The sequence below is a fragment of the Delphinapterus leucas genome, chromosome 12 (genome assembly GCF_059928025.1).
Source record: "Delphinapterus leucas isolate spDelLeu-1000000601 "Yukka" chromosome 12, BTC_Dleu_Yukka2, whole genome shotgun sequence".
Taxonomy (NCBI): domain Eukaryota; kingdom Metazoa; phylum Chordata; class Mammalia; order Artiodactyla; family Monodontidae; genus Delphinapterus; species Delphinapterus leucas.
The window spans coordinates 13536331-13554236 of NC_143140.1; the positions used below are offsets into that span (position 1 = coordinate 13536331).

Genomic DNA, 17906 nt, shown 5'->3' on the forward strand with positions numbered 1-17906 from the left:
ATAGATAGATAGATAGATATTATATATATGTGTGTGTGTGTATATATATATATATCTCCAATAAAATATTATTTTTAAACTGTCTTCTCTTAGACACAATGAACAAATCAGTGAAAGTGTCATAACGAGGGTTCAGTGATGATTATCAAGATACCCCAGAGCAGGAGAAGCCAGTTCTGGACATAAGACATCATGGCATCAGGGAGAGTGAGCTTGCTTGGGGATCAGACAGATGTGATTGTAAATCCTAGCTCATCCACTTAATTCTTATGATCTGCTAATTTATCTTGCTCACTCTTAATTTATCTGAGTCTTGGTATCCTAAATTATAAAATAATATTGGTAGACTCGTTAGTTATAATTGCATAGCGTATGTGCCATAGTGCATAGTATGTGGTCGGTTTTCTGTGTATTCATTTATTTATTTAGGGCCAGACATGCCGTTCAACCTGGCATAAAAGAGCGGAAAACAACAACAAAATCTCCTCTCTCAAAGATCTTAAAGGCTCAGTCTGTGTCAGAAAGATGGATCAAGTATGTGTCAGTAAATGGTGGCTGCCAATAATAATCACAGCATTAATTGTAGTGACAACAGTCCTAGACAGACCTTTCAGAAAGGTCTCTCCAGAGTCAAGGGAGGAAGTGGAGTCCAGCAGCTAAACCTCAGACGTGTGACTTCCAGCAGTGGGTGGAGTGTAGGTAGACGGGAAGTGATCTTCAGGGGATTCTAGTAACAGGAGTAGGGGTGGCGGTAGCCCTTGCTGGAGCCCTGGTGTTGACTGGAATCTGATCTCCTGCAGGACTAGCGAGGGCAAAGCGGGGAATGGCAAGAACCAAAGAACATGAGGATTAAGATAAATTCATAACCTTTGAGGGAGAGATGACAATGAGAGAGGAGCAAGTTATTCCAAGAGTGGGGTCCTGACTCCAAGCTCCCGTCTCAAGGTTGAGTGTTGTGTCCTGTGTCTAATTAACTTTTTACTCAAGGGAACAACCTGAGGCTGAAGAATATCACTGTGAGTCCTGATGAAAAGCCACAATGGGAAAATCATAGTCTTACAACACTTTCATAGTTTAATGTGGAATCTTAGTTCACTTAAGAAATAATATTAAAGCCATGTCACGATGATGGAGCTTTTAGAAGTGTCACTGTTTAAGTTAAACAAACAAAAAAAATACGTATTTTATTTTTTAAAGATTCTTGGTCCTACTAAAACTCTAAGTAAACTAATATTTTTATTATCTCCATACAAGCTCTGTGATTTATAAGATCTGTTGTAACGTGAAAATGTTTTGTTTATTCAGAACGTAAGTTATCAAAAAAAACCCTTCTAATGATTAGGTTTTATTTTGCATATCCTACCCGTATGCTTTCGTGCAGAGAAATAGTTGACAAAACTGATAAAAGAATTTTTTTTTTAAACAAAAAAATTCTGTGTGACAGGGCCAGTGCATTCTCATTCTAAAGCACTATGTCAGTGAAGGATCCTAAAGCAACTAATGAATTAAAAAAGCATAATTAAACTAGGCTGATTGTAGTTTCAGTGTCATGGGTACTTTATTAGGTTCTAATCCATGAAAAATTGATCGCCTATCTTCAGTTAAGTAAAATAATTCATATGAAGGCCCTAGCCCAGTGGATGGTACATAATAGAATCTCAGTATTTATTGACTATGTGGATAACAGTGTTGATGATAAATTAGTTTTAGTTAAGGAGAATATTAATTAATTGGAGTCTCTACATTCTTCATTCTACATAATGGGTATGTTACTGCCTGGTGTTTCATTAGACTGTAAGACAGTGTATTTAAACTTCATAAATAAAAGTTTACTTCAGTAACCTTGCAAAAAGTTATAGAAGAGAAATCATTAAGTTTCATTTCATCTCAGAATTTTGCATTGGCTGCAAATCTTAGGCTGTTCGTGAATCCAGAAGATGTCTGGAATTCTTAATGCTTTCTGTGAGCTGACTTGATTTTGTTCATCTCAGTGTAGAGTAATAGTTACAGCTTTTCCCCTCCTTTCTTGCTTTGTTGGTGTTGGGTTAGAGATTCAGAGCTAACCTCAGATATCTGCTTTCTATTATCATAGGATTATTATATTATAGTTGGGTCTTACTATAGAAAGTACTTACTGACCTCAAAGAAATACATAATCTAGCTCTGTTACATTAGGAGACAGAGAAAGATGGGGAAAGAGGAGAGAGAGAAAAAGAGAGAGAAAGGCGGGGAGAAGGGGAAGGAAAGAGGTTGTTCCTGACCTATGTTATATGTCAAATCATCATAAGATTATTAATTAAATTATTAAATTTACAACCACAAACTAGTTTGAAGCAGCCTCTCTGTGCATCTGTCATATTGAAATTTTGTCAATAGTCTGTACCATTTACTTTCTCTGATGTGGTTGTTTGATCTTGCACTTGAAGACATGATTGTACTTTCCTGAAACTACTTTTAATTTCATGTCTGAATGCCAACAAATGTGGATTTGCTGAGCAAATAGAAGAATCAATTTTTTTTGTAAAAATACTGTGAGTCATGCTCAAGAGTATGCCATGTAACATAAAATCCTTAGGTATTAGACAGTATCCATGAAAAGTAGATAAAAACTAAATACCTTTTTTTTCTTCTTATCGTAGTGCATTACCTCTCTTTAATTAAATACTTCTTTTTGATGGTTTGAAACAAGGAGCAGAGATCTGCAATTGCTCTGTTACTTGATTTCCTTTACATATAGATTTATCTCAACAGCCGAATCCATTTCTGTTTCTTAAAGGGTCCATAAAGTCATGAATCCTAAATTAAACAAAACCCAAAATATCTGCCAGTGATCTATTTGTATAAATATTAGCTTCTTTTTTTTCTTTCCAGTTAAATTACCATCGTTCTCAAATGCCTAAATGTGATTTTCAAAAAGAAAAATACTAATGATATATCTTATTACTAATTTTTTAATAGGTTGAAATTCACCAACTTCAAATCTACTGTAACTCGAACTTCATAGCTCAAGAAACGTGTTGTGAGATATCAGACCCTAAGGTAAGCTCAGTTTTTGGTGTGTGAAGACTGTAGAAGGCCAGTTGCCTGGGCTGTAGAGTCACGTGTAGGGCAGCACTGAACGTCTTCTCTTGAAGCCAGGCGAGGAAACAGTTCCAAGCAAGAGACCCCTCATGGGGCTGTCCCATCGTCTCTTGTCACAATTTTAATCGCAGTGCTTCATCTTGAACTTCAGGAAAGATATGGCCTCACTTTGGACTCCACATGAGTAAAAGAGAACTTATGCCTTTTTCACTAAACCACGCGCTGACGGTAGCATCAGCATTTTCCAGTTACAGGGGTTTTATGTCTGTGATTGTACATTATTCTCACTCACTTCCCTCTCCTAGCCGTCACCCTTCCTGGCCAGTTTTCCTTTGTGAGAGATTTTTCACCTGCATCTTCCCCTCTCCTGTTAGTGCCGTGGTCCACCTTTACCTCGTGCTTGGATCGTCGCATTATTGTGTCATCCTCCTTCCCTGTCCCCACATAGCCAGAATAAGTCTCTGCATCACTGCTTTGTAGGTTCATTTACCTTCTTCCACTAAACACCTGTTATTCAGAAACACTGATCTTCTAGATATTGTGCTAAGCAACAAGGCTGGCTGACGTGAATAAGGCACATTCCCGGTCCTCTGCTCATCTCACCCTCAAAGCCTTTGGTTACTCCCTGTTTGCAACAAATTAGAAATTCAGTTTCTTAGTCTCTCACTCTTAATATTCTCAACCTAACTCTACAACTATTACTTTTTTGTACCAACCTTCCATTAAAAAAACCCCACTAAATTCAGTACTTTCTGCATCTCTTATTGCAATGGTCATGTGTGTGTCTTATATTATTAGATATAGTTGTATTTCCTTTTAATTTATTCAACTACCTTTTAAACTCATTGAGGGGAATTACACTTTTATACCCTTCTTTTATGATTAGTGCTTTGTTTGTAAAAGATGTCAAAACATTGTTTCTTGACTTGTTGACTGGTGTTTGGAAGGGATTAATTCTGAAAAATCTTACAGAAAGAACATATGAAAAGTAAAAGGTGAAAATGTTATTCTTTGGGTCAGATTTCCCAGAAGTTCTAAACTTACCATTGAAAATTGTAAGAATATTTATCCATAGTTTAGTAGTTCAAAAATATTTTTAACTTCTATCACTCACTTTGGGTAGTAGAATAATAATGTGATCAACTGACTCAAAGCATAGCTAAGTCTGTAAAAATTATATGTTTTGCTAATGTAACTTGGTTTTATAAACCATATCTCCAACCCAGTTTATGGCTCTCATTGCAAGGAAAGCCAGCCAAATATCTTTCTATAAATATCTGAAAAGGTAATTTAGAATGCCAATCTACAGACTTGAAATACCTAGACTTCCTGGAGGCACACATTTAAATCTTGAAGATGTGAATTCTCCAGAAGTTTTTCTTTAATTAATTATGCTTCTTTTATGTGAGAGCTTTTAAAATACGAATTTTCCCTGATTGAAAAGTAACAACATGATGTTTTGAGGTACCTAAATATTATGCTCTTGACCAATAGTCACTCCAACTTGAATTATGAGAAAACTGTTTAAGGAAATAGATGATGGATTCGATGGAGTGGCTTGATAATTAAAAGCGGTGACATGACCCCACACATCATGAAAAAAAAATTTAAATCGTGTTAGAAAAAGATTTGGTTTTAAAGAGTAGAAAAATAAGGTAGGAAATCATCTCCAACCTTGGAAAAAAATAACAAAAGACTGCTTATTTTCCTGCTGATAAGTATTTGGGGGTGGACATCACCATTCTGTTAATCGTTAACAGGAAATGGATGTGTGCTATATTTACATTTAATGGAAATATATATTTTGGAAGGTAAATATTATATAAAAGATACTTAAGTGCATCTGCTCTAATTTTGGCATCAACTATATTTTTTGAAAAATATTTGAACTCAGCAAATTTTAATGTACTCGCTTAAAAATCTAATTTTGTCCTGTAATTTCAAATCAGGCATCCTTTCTGTTAATAATATTTTATAGCATATTTCAAAAGTGAAATTTATTCAGGATAATCTATAAATATACTTCTTTGCTGCTATTAATTAGGGTTTCTCTTTCTGAAGCAGTCAGATTTCATGACTACAGACCTAGACAGAGAGAATGAAGAATAAAGAGGAAGAGAGGAGAAAAGCAGCAACATTTGTTGAAAATAAAGGAGAAAGATGATTAAAATTTTGAGGGTTAATTAACTAAATATGTGTCATATCAAAACCAGAGGTTTTATGAAGCAGGGGATCCTTACTTGTACATCTTATGTTCTCTGTAGGCACTTTTTGGAAAGTGTGGGCAGTTTTATAGTGAAGCCTGAGACATGCTTTTAAAGTCTTAAAGTAGTGAATCAGTTATCCAGAGCAAAACTGTGAGCTCGGAATAGGTCTTGATTATCTAACTGAACCCACGGGGCACGGGACAGGAACTGGCTGGAAAATCATATCAAATCATAGGACATAAATGGATCATTTTGGTGATAATCTTGTGTGTTTCATTCTAATGTAATTTTTAGACTTGTGGACTTGGAAACTTATGATGATAACTAAAGAGCTAATCATTAAATCTGCAGAGAGTAAATGTGATAGAACTAGTGGTAAAGACAGGAAACTAGTCCCAGTTTTTCTGGGAGCTATTTTTCTTACCGTGTTTACTGTGCTCACAAGCATTAGAATGCTACACACATTTTCAAAATATTATTTTGTTTGAAAAGTTATGTATGTTTACTATATAAAATTTGGAAAATACAGCCAACTTCATAGAAGAAAATAAATATCAACCATGATCTCATCACAATAAATAACCACAGACAATATTTTAATTTTGTATCCTGACAATATTTTTCCAGGCATATATAATTTGTAGTACATAAAGTAATGTGTGAACACTTCCCCCTAAAATGCAAATTCAGAGATATGAAATTGCAAATTCATGAAACTGCCAATTCAGAGTTACAAACCGTAGTAAGGACTCTGGTAAATGATATTGAGAGGAAAGGATGCATTTATCTTCTTCAGACGGCCATCTGGATTTATTTTTTGACAGAAAAAAAGTTCATTGCTTTGTAACCAAATTTCACTTCACGTGGCCGTCCCCACATGTTCTGAACACACTGGATAAGTTATAAAAGTCATCACTTGTCTGTTACAGTGGAGACTTTTGAATAAAGAACAATGGACTGGAATAAGATATACATACTTTGATTAAATACATACTACCTTAGAGCATAAAAAGAGTTTATTTTCTACTTTTACATGCCTTTATCATCATCTTTTTGAACTAAACGATGTTCTAAAAGTTCAAATTACGTTCTTTTATTTTAAAATTTGTTCCCAAAACACATATACCAATGTTATTTGTATAAAGTATTTTATTGTAGCAATTGTAATTCTTGTAAACGTTTGATATTACTGTACTTGTCATAAAGTCACCTATAATAGCTTTAGAATTTCTCACCAAAACCAACAATTTAATGCATTTCTAGTGTGTTGTCAGTGTAATAAAAACGTAGGGGTCTAGTGAAAGGGCAAAATCATTATGGACTTTCACAGGTTGGTGTCAACCTTTGGTTATTAGAAGGAAGTTCTGGCAAGAAACACCAGTCATGTCTAGCTTGGTGAGAGTCAGTGCTGGGAATGTCATCATGTTTGGAATTGACCCCATATCCTAAAGCCTCTTTCTGGATTTTAGTGCCCAGAGCAGCATAGCTTTGGAAGTACTGCAGCATCATTGGTACCCGCTCATGCCAGTAGAATGTCTGCATTTCTGCCAGCAAAGCAGGAACTTACAGACCAGTGCCAGTGCATTCCAAACAAGGTATGCTCCCTTTCCCCTATGCCCACGGAAAAGCCACGCCACACAGTGAGCCAGGCCCTGCGGGTGTGGCCCTGGTCTTTCCCGTTAGTGTGCCTGGGCCTCTCAGTCGCTGGGTGGGTTAAGAGAAGGGGCTTGGGGATAGGATCTCCTGGATTTCGATCTGGAGGGTTCTGAGGCCATCTGACCTTCTTTCCTGGGTAGGAAGTAGAAGAAAATAAAGAGAGGAACCACCTGTACAACAGCTAAGTACAAGGGCATAACACATGTGAGGAATAGGCTTCAATTCTGCGAATTCACAGATGAAGGAAACGCAGTGCCTGCCCTTCAACGCATACCCAAAGATACTCTACGTAGTGTGGGGACCGTGTCTGTCCAGTATCCCAGATATCCATCCAGCACTCCTTTCTGCAGTGAGTTGTACAGGAAGTGCAGAGGAGCTCTGTTATTGCCCAAAGAATTTGTTTTGCTTGCCCCTTCCTGGTCAGGAAGCCTGGGCCCGTTGGGCTACACAAACGTCTTTTGTGGATGTTAATGGCACTTAGAGGCCTGAGTGATCTCTGGACGGCTTTCCTCTACACTAGTACAAAAGGAAGAGAAACTTGCCCCAGCTTCTAGAGCAGAAGGTCCCCGGCACCATGACTTGATGCATGCTTAGGCTTAGAGCATCCTGCGCCACTTCCCTTCCTGGCTGGAGTAGTGGGGAGGAGGGTGAGGTGGGAGTTTAGAGGAAGCTTACATTTCCTCAAGTAAATAGCCCTGCACAGGAAGCTCCGTGCGAAAGGCTAGTACGAGGTGCAGGGTGCGTGGAGTAGAGCGCATGTTCCAGCCCATGGAAGGTCTCGGGGAGGAGATGATGCTGGCAGGCGTTTGGAATAGGGGGTAGTGAGCCTTATGATGAGGGGAGAAGGGCCTCCCAGTGGAGGGACCTGCATCAGCTCCCAGGAAAGGAAAGCTTTGTCTTACTATTGTCAACTTCTTATTTATAGACTATGTGTTTTTAGTTCAATGTGACAGAATATTTGATAACACAAAATTCATTTCTGCTCAGGGAGAAGCAGGACTACTGGGAGTTCCAGGCTCACCTGGACAGAAGGGGGACAAAGGAGAGCAGGTAAGACACCAGCCAATGCTGTCGGGACAAAAGAGGATTCGTCCAAAAGTGACTTCACAATTGTGTCCACCTCATTTTCCTGTGTCCCATACAAATGCACATTTCTGTGAAAGCCTATCGAGGGCTGTATTTAAGTCCTGATCACTGAAATAAGGAAGACTATATTGGCATGTAAGTCTGTTTTCGCATTCCAACTGGAAGGCTGGCCTAAAATGTACCTGTAAACCACAAGCAAAACTGTGAAGCAAGAAAGTGTCTTTTAGTTGGGCTGTAGCCTTCTTTAGCATTTTCTTCTCCAGGTATGTGACGAACTCCTGTTTCTCTGTCTGCTGATAGGTCTCCACTGAAATTCTTCCCCACCCTTTGTTGTCACCTTTGTCACCTTTGTTGAGCACCTGCTCTGCGTAAGGCCTAGTGCTGGGTGTTAGAGCGGATAGAAGGAATAGGCTATGTTCCAGGATTTTACATCTGGAAGGAGAGAGAAGACCTTAAAAGGCCACACCAGTTAGGTGCTGTAGGAGGGTTGCAGGGGCCCTGAGGTAACAGTCTTGGGGAGACTGGGGAGAGAGTTTGCTGGAGAAGATGGTGGGTGAGCTGGACCTGTGCAGATCTGAGTCTAGCTAGGATCCATGCTTTTCCTTTCTCCCTGTCTTTCTCAAAACAGAACTGTCTATTCCTCACTCTTTGAGTCATGTCTTTTTATTAACCATTTTTTAAATTGAAGTATAGTTAATTTACAATGTTTCGTTAGCTTCAGGAGTACAGCAAAGTTATTCAGCGATATATATATATATATATATATATATATAACTGAATCTATATATATAAGTATATTCTTTTTCAGATTCTTTTCAATTATAGATTATTACAAGACATTGAGTATAGTTCCCTGTGCTATACAGTAGGTCCTTGTTGGTTATCTGTTTTACATGTAGTAGTGTGTATATGTTAATCCCAAACTCCTAATTTGTCTCCCCCTGCATCTCCCTCTGGTAACCATAAGTTTGTTTTCTATGAGTCACGTCTTTTGTTAGCTAACTAGGTAGATTAATTCCTGCTAAGATTAGGAGTTGATTATGTTCTTACTATCTTTCCAAGGTAGAACAGATTTAAATTCTTTTCATGCCTTAACTTGGAAGTCCATGGTTCTAAATTATTTATATAATCTACATGGACTCCTTATTTTAAAAGGTAAGAGACTGAAGTTTGTGAAATGACTGATCCCTCAAAGTTGCACAGCAAGCTTCAGCCAAGCCATCCTTGGTCTTTTGACTCCCAAAGGAGGGTCCACCATTGTACCTTCCATGGGAACTTCTGGCACCTAAGCAAGTGCTTGAGAAGAAATGTTTGGGTTTGGGATGGGCATTTATTTTTGCCCTTGAGATCACACTTGTTTATTTTTGCTTTTGTTACTTTTGCTTTTGGAGACATATTCAAAAAAATTATCACCAAGATGTATGTTGAGGGGCTTACTGCCCATGTTTTCTTCTAGGAGTTCTATGGTTTCAGATCTTACATTCAAGTCTTTAATCCATTTTGGGTTAATTTTTTTGTATGGTATAAGATAGTGGTCAAGTTTCATTCTTCTTTGCATGTGGCTCTGCAGTTTTCTCAGCACTCACTATTTATTTATTTTAAAAATTTTATTTATTTTTTATTGAAGTATAGTTGATTTACAGTGTTGTGTCAGTTTCAGGTATACAGCAAAGTGATTCAGTTATCTATATATATTATTTTTCAGATTCTTTTCCTTTATAGATTATTACAAAATATTGAGTATAGTTCCACATGCTATACAGTAGGTCCTTGTTGGTTATCTGTTTTATATATAGTAGGGTGTATATATTAATCCCAAACTCTTAATTTATCACTCCCTCCTTTCCTCTTTGGTAACATAAGTTTGTTTTCTACGTCTGTGGGTCTATTTCTGTTTTGCATATAAGTTCATTTGTATCATTCTATTTTAAATTCCATGTATAAGCAATACCATATGATATTTGTCATTCTCTGTAGGGCTTACTTCATTTAGTATGATAATCTCTAGGTCCATCCGTGTTGCTTCAAATGGCATTATTTCATTCTTTTTTATGGGTATTATTCCATTCTATATATGTACCACATCTTCTTTATCCATTCATCTGTCAATGGACATTTAGGTTGCTTCCATGTCTTGGCTGTTGTAAATAGCCAACACTATTGAAGAGGCTATCCTTTCCCCATTATATATTTGTGACTCCTTTGTCATAAATTAATTGACCATATATGTGTGGGTTTATTTTGGGGCTCTCTGCTCTGTTCCACTGATATATGTGTCTGTTTTTATGCCAATACCACACTGTTTTAATTACTATAACTGTATAATACAGTTTGGAAAGAAGATCCATCTATATGCTACCTATAAAATACTCACTTTATATGTAAGGACACACACAAACTGAAAGTGAAGGGATTGGAAAAGATATTGCAATCTTTTGCAAATGGAAATCAAAAGAAAGCTGAGTAGTTATACTTATATCAGACAAAATAGACTTTAAACAAGGAATGTAATAAGAGCCAAAGGTGGGTTTTATATAATGACAAAGGGGTCAATCCAACAAGAGGATGTAACATTTGTAAGTATTTATGCACTTAACCCAGAAGTGCCTAAATATATAAAGCAAATATTAACACTCCTAAAGGGAGAAGTAGTCAGTAATACAATAATAGTAGGAAACTTTAATACCCCACTACATCAATGGATACATCATCCAGACAGAAAATCAATAAGGAAACACTAGCCTTAAATGACAGATGAATCAGATGAACTTAAGAGATATATACAGAACATTCCCTCTGAAATCAATAGAATATATTCTTCTCAAATATATATGGAACATTTTCTAGAACAGATCGTATTTTAGGCCATGAAACAAGTCTTAATGAATTTAAAAGGATTGAAATTATATCAAGCATATTTTTCTGACCACAGTGGTATGAAACTAGAAATTAATTACACGAAGGAAACTGGAACGTTCACAAATGTAGAGATTAAACAACATGCTACTGGGCAACCAGTGGGTGAAAGAAGAAATCAAAAAAGAAATTAAAAATTACCTTGAGACAAATGAAAATGGAAATATAACATACCAAAATTTGTGGGATGCAACAAAAGCAGTTCTAAGAGAGGAGTTCACAGAAATAAGTGCCCATCTCAAGAAACAATCAGAGGCTCGAATAAACAACCTAACTTTACACCTTAATGAACTAGCAAAAGAAGAACAAATGAAGTCCAAAGTTAGTAGAAGGAAGGAAATAAAAATTAGAGCAGGGCTTCCCTGGTGGCGCAGTGGTTGAGAGTCCACCTGCCGATGCAGGGGACGTGGGTTCATGCCCCGGTCTGGGAAGATCCCACATTCCACGGAGCGGCTGGGCCCGTGATCCATGGCCGCTGAGCCTGTATATCCAGAGCCTGTGCTCCGCAATGGGAGAGGCCACAACAGTGAGAGGCCCGCGTACCGCAAGAAAAAGAAAAAATTAAAGCAGAAATAAATGAAATAGAGACTAAAAATACAATGGAGAAGATCAGTGAAACTAAGAGCTGGTTTTCTGAAGAAAGAAACAAATTGACAAGCCTATAGCTAGCTAGACTCACCAAGAAAAAAAGAGAGGACTCAAATAAACAATAAAAAATGAAAGAGGGCATGGTACAACTGATACCACAGAAATAAAAAAGATCATAATTATTAGAAAATTTATTGTATGCCAAATCTATAAAATATACAAAATGTATCTTAAAGTTATAATGTATTACATAATTTCCCATTTATGATACATTTAAAAAATAATAACATTTGTTTTAACTTCCAGCCTACACAAAATTCACAATGGCAAGAGATTTTAGTGGCAAGGCAATGACAGCTGGGATAAAATAAATTGATAATCTACAAAAGAAGGGAAATAATCACTATACTTCCTTTATTGTTTCAGTACATGCACCAGCATTTAATTAAACCAGCATAATCCTTGATGTGCAAATACAACTTCAGATGACCATGGCCATGAATGTGATCAGCTTCTTTTAATAAACATGGATGTATTTTTCCTTTTGAGGAGTTGATGAGTACATTTCTGTTCTTATTGTACTACGTGATCCTGCAGCTTTAATGGGCAGTAAATAAAGATGACTTTCCACCTGTGTTTGAGTCTTGTATATAAGTTTCATTATTAGAGCAGGTGCACGAAATAGTGCCTGCATAGTTTGAAGATCAAAAGTCATTTTTGCTCTAAGGCATATTGAATAGTTGATTTTGTGAAATGATCAGAAGTGCAGTGTTACTAAGGCAACCAGATGTTGTTCTCAAGGTTTTTCTTTTGGTGTGTAAGACCAAGAGAGTATATTTAGGGGCTGTAGGACAGTATATTAGAAGGAGTACCACTTTGGAGCCTGAATCACTTGGGATTGAATCCTGTCCACCTCTTACTTGCTTTGAAAATGATGCTTAATAACACTCAGTCAACAGCTTATTGTGAAGAAGGAATACTTAGTACCAGGAACTGGCACATAGTAGATACTTAGCAAATGTATGTTTCCTCTACTTTTCTATACACAGTGTAATTGTTCATGTGTTGAAGGAGAGGTAGAGGTAATCCTTTTAGATTGAGTTTAGTTTCATATGTGGTTTGATTAAAACCAAACACATCTTCATTTTGTGAAATAATTCCAATTTTCAATTGATTACATGTTTTAGGTTATAAAAACCTTGAATTGATATATTCCACTTATAGTAAATATTAATAATTTAATGACAGTCATTTCTTCACAAGATCACTCAGTGATTTAAGTATTTCATTCAAATCTGTGTCTTTTGTTCCCAATCTTATTTGACAAGATGTTTTTTAGATATAGTGTGCTAGTTTTTGAAATTTAATTTTTCTCATTCTCATTTTTCTCATTTTACTTTTGGCCCAATGAGATAAAATGAGAAAAGTTTTGAGAATACAGTACCCAAATCTCTTTCCAAATTATGTATTACTCATTACAGTATTTCTGAAGGTCTTACTTTTTTTTTGTTTTTTTTGCGTTACGCGGGCCTCTCACTGTCGTGGTCTCTCCCGTTGCGGAGCACAGGCTCCGGACGTGCAGGCTCAGCGGCCATGGCTCATGGGCCCAGCTGCTCCGCGGCATGTGGGATCTTCCCGGACCAGGGCACGAACCCGCATCCCCTGCACTGGCAGGCGGACTCCCAACCACTGTGCCACCAGGGAAGCCCAGGTCTTACGTTTTGAGAATCCTTACTGTCATCTGTGGCAGCTTTATAAAGAGCAAATTTTACTTTATTTATGCCTGTACACTATGAGTTAGACAGCTGTTCTGAATAATCCTGTAAGTAAATCTTGTCCCACCTGGATCAAAACCCACCCATGGCTTCCTATTCCCTTCAAGATAACACTGAAGCTCTAACCACGGGCCGCAAGACTTCCCATAATGTGTAGAGCTCTCCCTACCCCGCTACCCCTCCCTATAGTGGCTCCTACACTCTCCCCTTGTTCATGTCTGTTCCAAGGTCTTTGCACCAGGCTACATATACCTGGAATGTTCTAGATATTCACATTTCTCTTTCCTTCACATCATTTAGGCTCTCTCTCATAAATCACTTTAAAATAGAAAGGCCTGGGGGCTTCCCTGGTTGGTGCAGTGGTTAAGAATCTGCCTGCCAATGCAGGGGACACAGGTTCGAGCCCTGGTCTGGGAAGATCCCACATGCCACGGAGCGGCTAGGCCTGTGAGCCACAACTACTGAGCCTGTGCATCTGGAGCCTGTGCTCTGCAGCGGGAGAGGCTGGGACAGTGAGAGGCCCGCGCACCGCGATGAAGAGTGGCCCCCGCTCGCCGCAACTGGAGAAAGCCCTCACACACAAACGAAGACCCAACACAGCCCCCCCAAAAAATAAATAAATTAATTAAAAAAAAATAGAAAGGCCTCTTCTGACATCTCTGTGTAAAAAGCATCCCTTCATTCCACCTCTGTCTTTCTTTTCTTAGCACTTTTATCGTCACTTGACGTGTTATCATTATACCTCCATTTATTCCCCCACTAGAATATGAGTTCCTTGAGCACCATACATAGAACAGCACATAATAGGAGCTAAAAATACGTTGAATGAATGAATATTCTACCACAAGGAAAGTCTAAGTCATCAACTCAGCTGTTTCTAGAACCTGTGAATTCTCTGCCCCAGTTGCCCAGTGGACCTTGCCAAGCAGGGCGAAGAGTCAGTTTGCAGAGAAGGAGCTAGATAAGCTAAATGGTTAAGAACTGTTATATTATTCACTAATGTTCTACTACACTTTTTCCTTTACAAACAAAAGCATTAAAAAAAATTTACATAGTGACCTGATTAGTTTTAGCTTGATGTTACCCACTAGTTAATGATGAATCAGAAATATTTGGAGAAAAGCCACAAGTTTTGGGATGACTTAGTGTTTATTTGCCTATTTTCTCATCCACACTGTGATGCTTCATTAGTCTGATTTACTGCTTTTTTCTTCATAAAGCTTATGACCCCCTTTCATGGAGATAGTTTGAGATTCAACCACTGCTTATAAACACATAGCTGTGATGAATATTCTGTATCAGGCCACCCAATCAGACCATCCTAACCATGCCCTCTGTCCAAGACTAAACTCTGGATGACATTATTTGAAATAATAATTAATACTTTTCTTTCATTTAGACTCAATGATTGTAATTTTCTGAATCTTTTAATTCCCTTTTCTTAGCAGATGTGGTTAGCAGCCTAATTACTTAGCAACTACATTACTTTCTCAGTTCTTTAATACCCTTGCTAATACCTTCACCCACTTCAGAGTTGAAATTCCCTCAGTTTTATAACATAGCAGCTCAATTTCTATGTTCCTGAACCTAAGGAGGAGTATGATCTGAGGTCTATTTGGGGAATAATTTTCCAGTTTAGTTTTGTATTATTACCTTCCATATCAAGTTAATTTCCCGAAAAGTGTAGGCTTTATGAAATGATTGCTTTGTAGGTATACTTTTAGAGAAAATCAAAATAATTTAAGATGAAATGTTAACTTACTTGACTCTATAGTCAAAAACTTTGGTATTGTTTTTTTTCTACTACCCCTACTTTCCAATCTCACTGTATGGAAGTTTCCATTTTGAGTGGTCTAGTGTGTTAACCCAGAGATTACTGGTGAATTTCCCTTTATTTTGTTTCCAGTGTGACATTACTCATGTGCCCGTTCTGAAGACACACCACACCAATAAAAAATAATTGAATCAAAATATGTTCATAATTTTTTAAAAGAAGGAATATTTTTCCCTTAGTAATAACCTCAAAGAAGCAAGATTTAATATTTATGGTTTTGAATTTTTGTCTATGTCAATATGAGAATTAAAGAATATTTCTTCATCCTTTCTAATCCAATATTGAGCATATTGGATTAATTGACAGGTTCTTTTTTGTTTTTGTAATTTTACTCCATCTGATACAATCTCATCTAATCTATAGGAACTTGAAGTTGACATTTATTTGTATGCCTTAAATCTGAAATTAATAGGTAATATCAGGGTAATAATGGTATTATATACTCATAGAATTCTAATGTGTTGATTAATCTCTACCAAGCATTAGTAATAGAGAAATTCATTCAGAAAGTTTACATTATTGTCCACTGTCTCAAGGATAAATTTATTAGACTGAATTTGTAAAAGAGCCATAAAGGCAGATAAAGGTAGCCCATCAGCTTCACTGAGCAGATTTTTCCAGTTAACGTGGATGAGCAAGGAAACTGACAAAAGGATTGACCCAGCTTGGGAGTGTTTTCCTGGAGGATGTAATGGAAGGTCAGGCACACTAAATATAAAAATATGGGTACCTTGGAGCCTGAAATTTCATGACTTATTTGAATTGAAAGTACCAGGTACTAGTTGAAGTAACAGCAATAGAATCATTCCTTAACCTTTGATAAATATAAAAGAAATGAGAAAGCTGTACTGCATATGTCTGTGTGGAGAATGTCTAGTTTGAGTTTTGATTATCACTCTGATATTTATTATTAACTTTCTGATAATTTATTAATTGTCAAAAGTATAGTTTAATGACTTGTGAATAATAGGAAAAAAGAACTTAATGGCACACACTTTGGTGTGAGCAAAAGCAACTCATCTATGACAACCTTAGCAATTAATACACCTTTGAAAAAACTCCTAATGAGCATTTCTATATTTCAGGGTGCAGTTGGTCTTAAAGGTGAATTGGGTGCTCCTGGAATTCCTGGGGAAAAGGTATGTGGATCAGACCCTTGATTAAGCTTTGTAGCTATTTTACCAGGTTGTATCAGAGAGGAAGGGAAAATACACGGAAAAAATCTGGTATTTTGGGGGGCGGGGGGCAGTCAGCAAACTGTGACCCTGCAGGAGGGCTGCCAAAAATTCCTGCTGTATGATTTAGTAAATCGGGTTTTACTGGAGCACAGCCATGCTCATGGGTCTTCATAATGGCTAAGGCTGCTTTTGTGCTACACAGCAGTGTCTAGTAATTGTGGCAGAGATTCTAAAACATTTACTGTCTGGTCCTTTGCAGAAAACACTTGCTTCAGAACATTAGTCATTATTCTAAGAGACCCAAAGCTTCTTAATTTCACTGTTTTATGTTTGGTATAGTATCTTTCTTGCGGGGGAGGGTTACTTATTGATATGTTTTATCTTTTCTCTCTTTCTTTCTTTCTAAATTGAAGTCTAGGTGATTTACAAGGTTGTGTTAGTTTCAGGTGTACAGCAAAGTGATTCAGCTATACATATATATATATATATATATATATATATATATAAATCTATTCTTTCTCAGATTCTTTTATAGTTTATTACAAGATGTTGAATATAGTTCCCTGTGTTACACAGTAGGCCCTTGTTGTTTACCTATTTTATTTATAGTAGTGTGTATCTGTTAATCCCAAGCTCCTAATTTATCACTCCCCCATTTTCCCCTTTGGTAACTGTAAGTCTGGTTTCTATGTCTGTGACTCTGTTTCTGTTTTTGTAGATAAGTTCATTTGTATCATTTTTTAAGATTCCACAAATAAGCGACCACATGATATAGGATCTTTTAATATGTATTTCACTGCAGACATAAATAAACATTTAAAAATAAAGTATCGCATGAAATATGATAAATAAAAATACAAGAAATATATTTCAATCCATCAATAAAATGATTTTCACATTGTCTTCTCTAATACTGTAAAGATGATTCTAAATAATGAATCCACTCACAAGAGGTTAGCATACTTATTCAGGAAACTTAAAAAAAATTGTTATATTTGTAAATTAGACTGCAATTATCTTGTCTTATTTTTCACTTAAATTGTTGAATTATTAGAGTTTTACATATTGATGCTAAGAAAATTCTCTTCTTCACTAAAATAAATTTAACATAAATTTTCGTAGCTGTTCTAGCTGCACTAATTATCAAGTGAGTCCATTTAGCCTCACTATCTAGAGGGTCATGACCCCTGTGGTTATGAAGCTATCATTGTCACGAGGGGAACTGAAGCTGAAGCGGTAGGAGGTTCAGAACTTATTTTCTGAGCCCTTCTTAAACGTGTCTCTGATATCTGACTGCTTCACTGATGTTGCTCTGTTTCTTTTAGAAATTATTCAGCCTGATATGCAAATTCTTTGCTCCTGTAAATGTTAGACTCAGTAAAACCCAACAAACTTTGTAAACAATGATACCTTGCTGCAAGCTAATGATTATTTGGGCTGCTGTCCTCTTGCTTAATCTTTCTGATGACATTAAACGAAGACACTTCAATAAGTAAAAGTTCCTTCAGACACTTGTTTAAAGGTCTGAATCCTTCAAAATGCCGTTTCCCCAAGAGAATACTACTTAATCACCTAACTCTTGAAG

At 36.8% G+C, this 17906-nt stretch overlaps 1 protein-coding gene across 1 annotated transcript in view; it reads left to right on the forward strand.

The window, feature by feature from the left end:
* Positions 1-17906, forward strand: part of COL19A1 (collagen type XIX alpha 1 chain) — a 356054-nt gene that overhangs the window by 49010 nt on the left and 289138 nt on the right. Inside the window, exons 6-8 of the mRNA XM_089921716.1 lie at positions 2959-3039; positions 6758-6883; positions 7932-7994. Coding sequence (XP_089777842.1) covers positions 2959-3039; positions 6758-6883; positions 7932-7994 — 270 coding nt within the window. The remainder of the gene's footprint in view (positions 1-2958; positions 3040-6757; positions 6884-7931; positions 7995-17906) is intronic.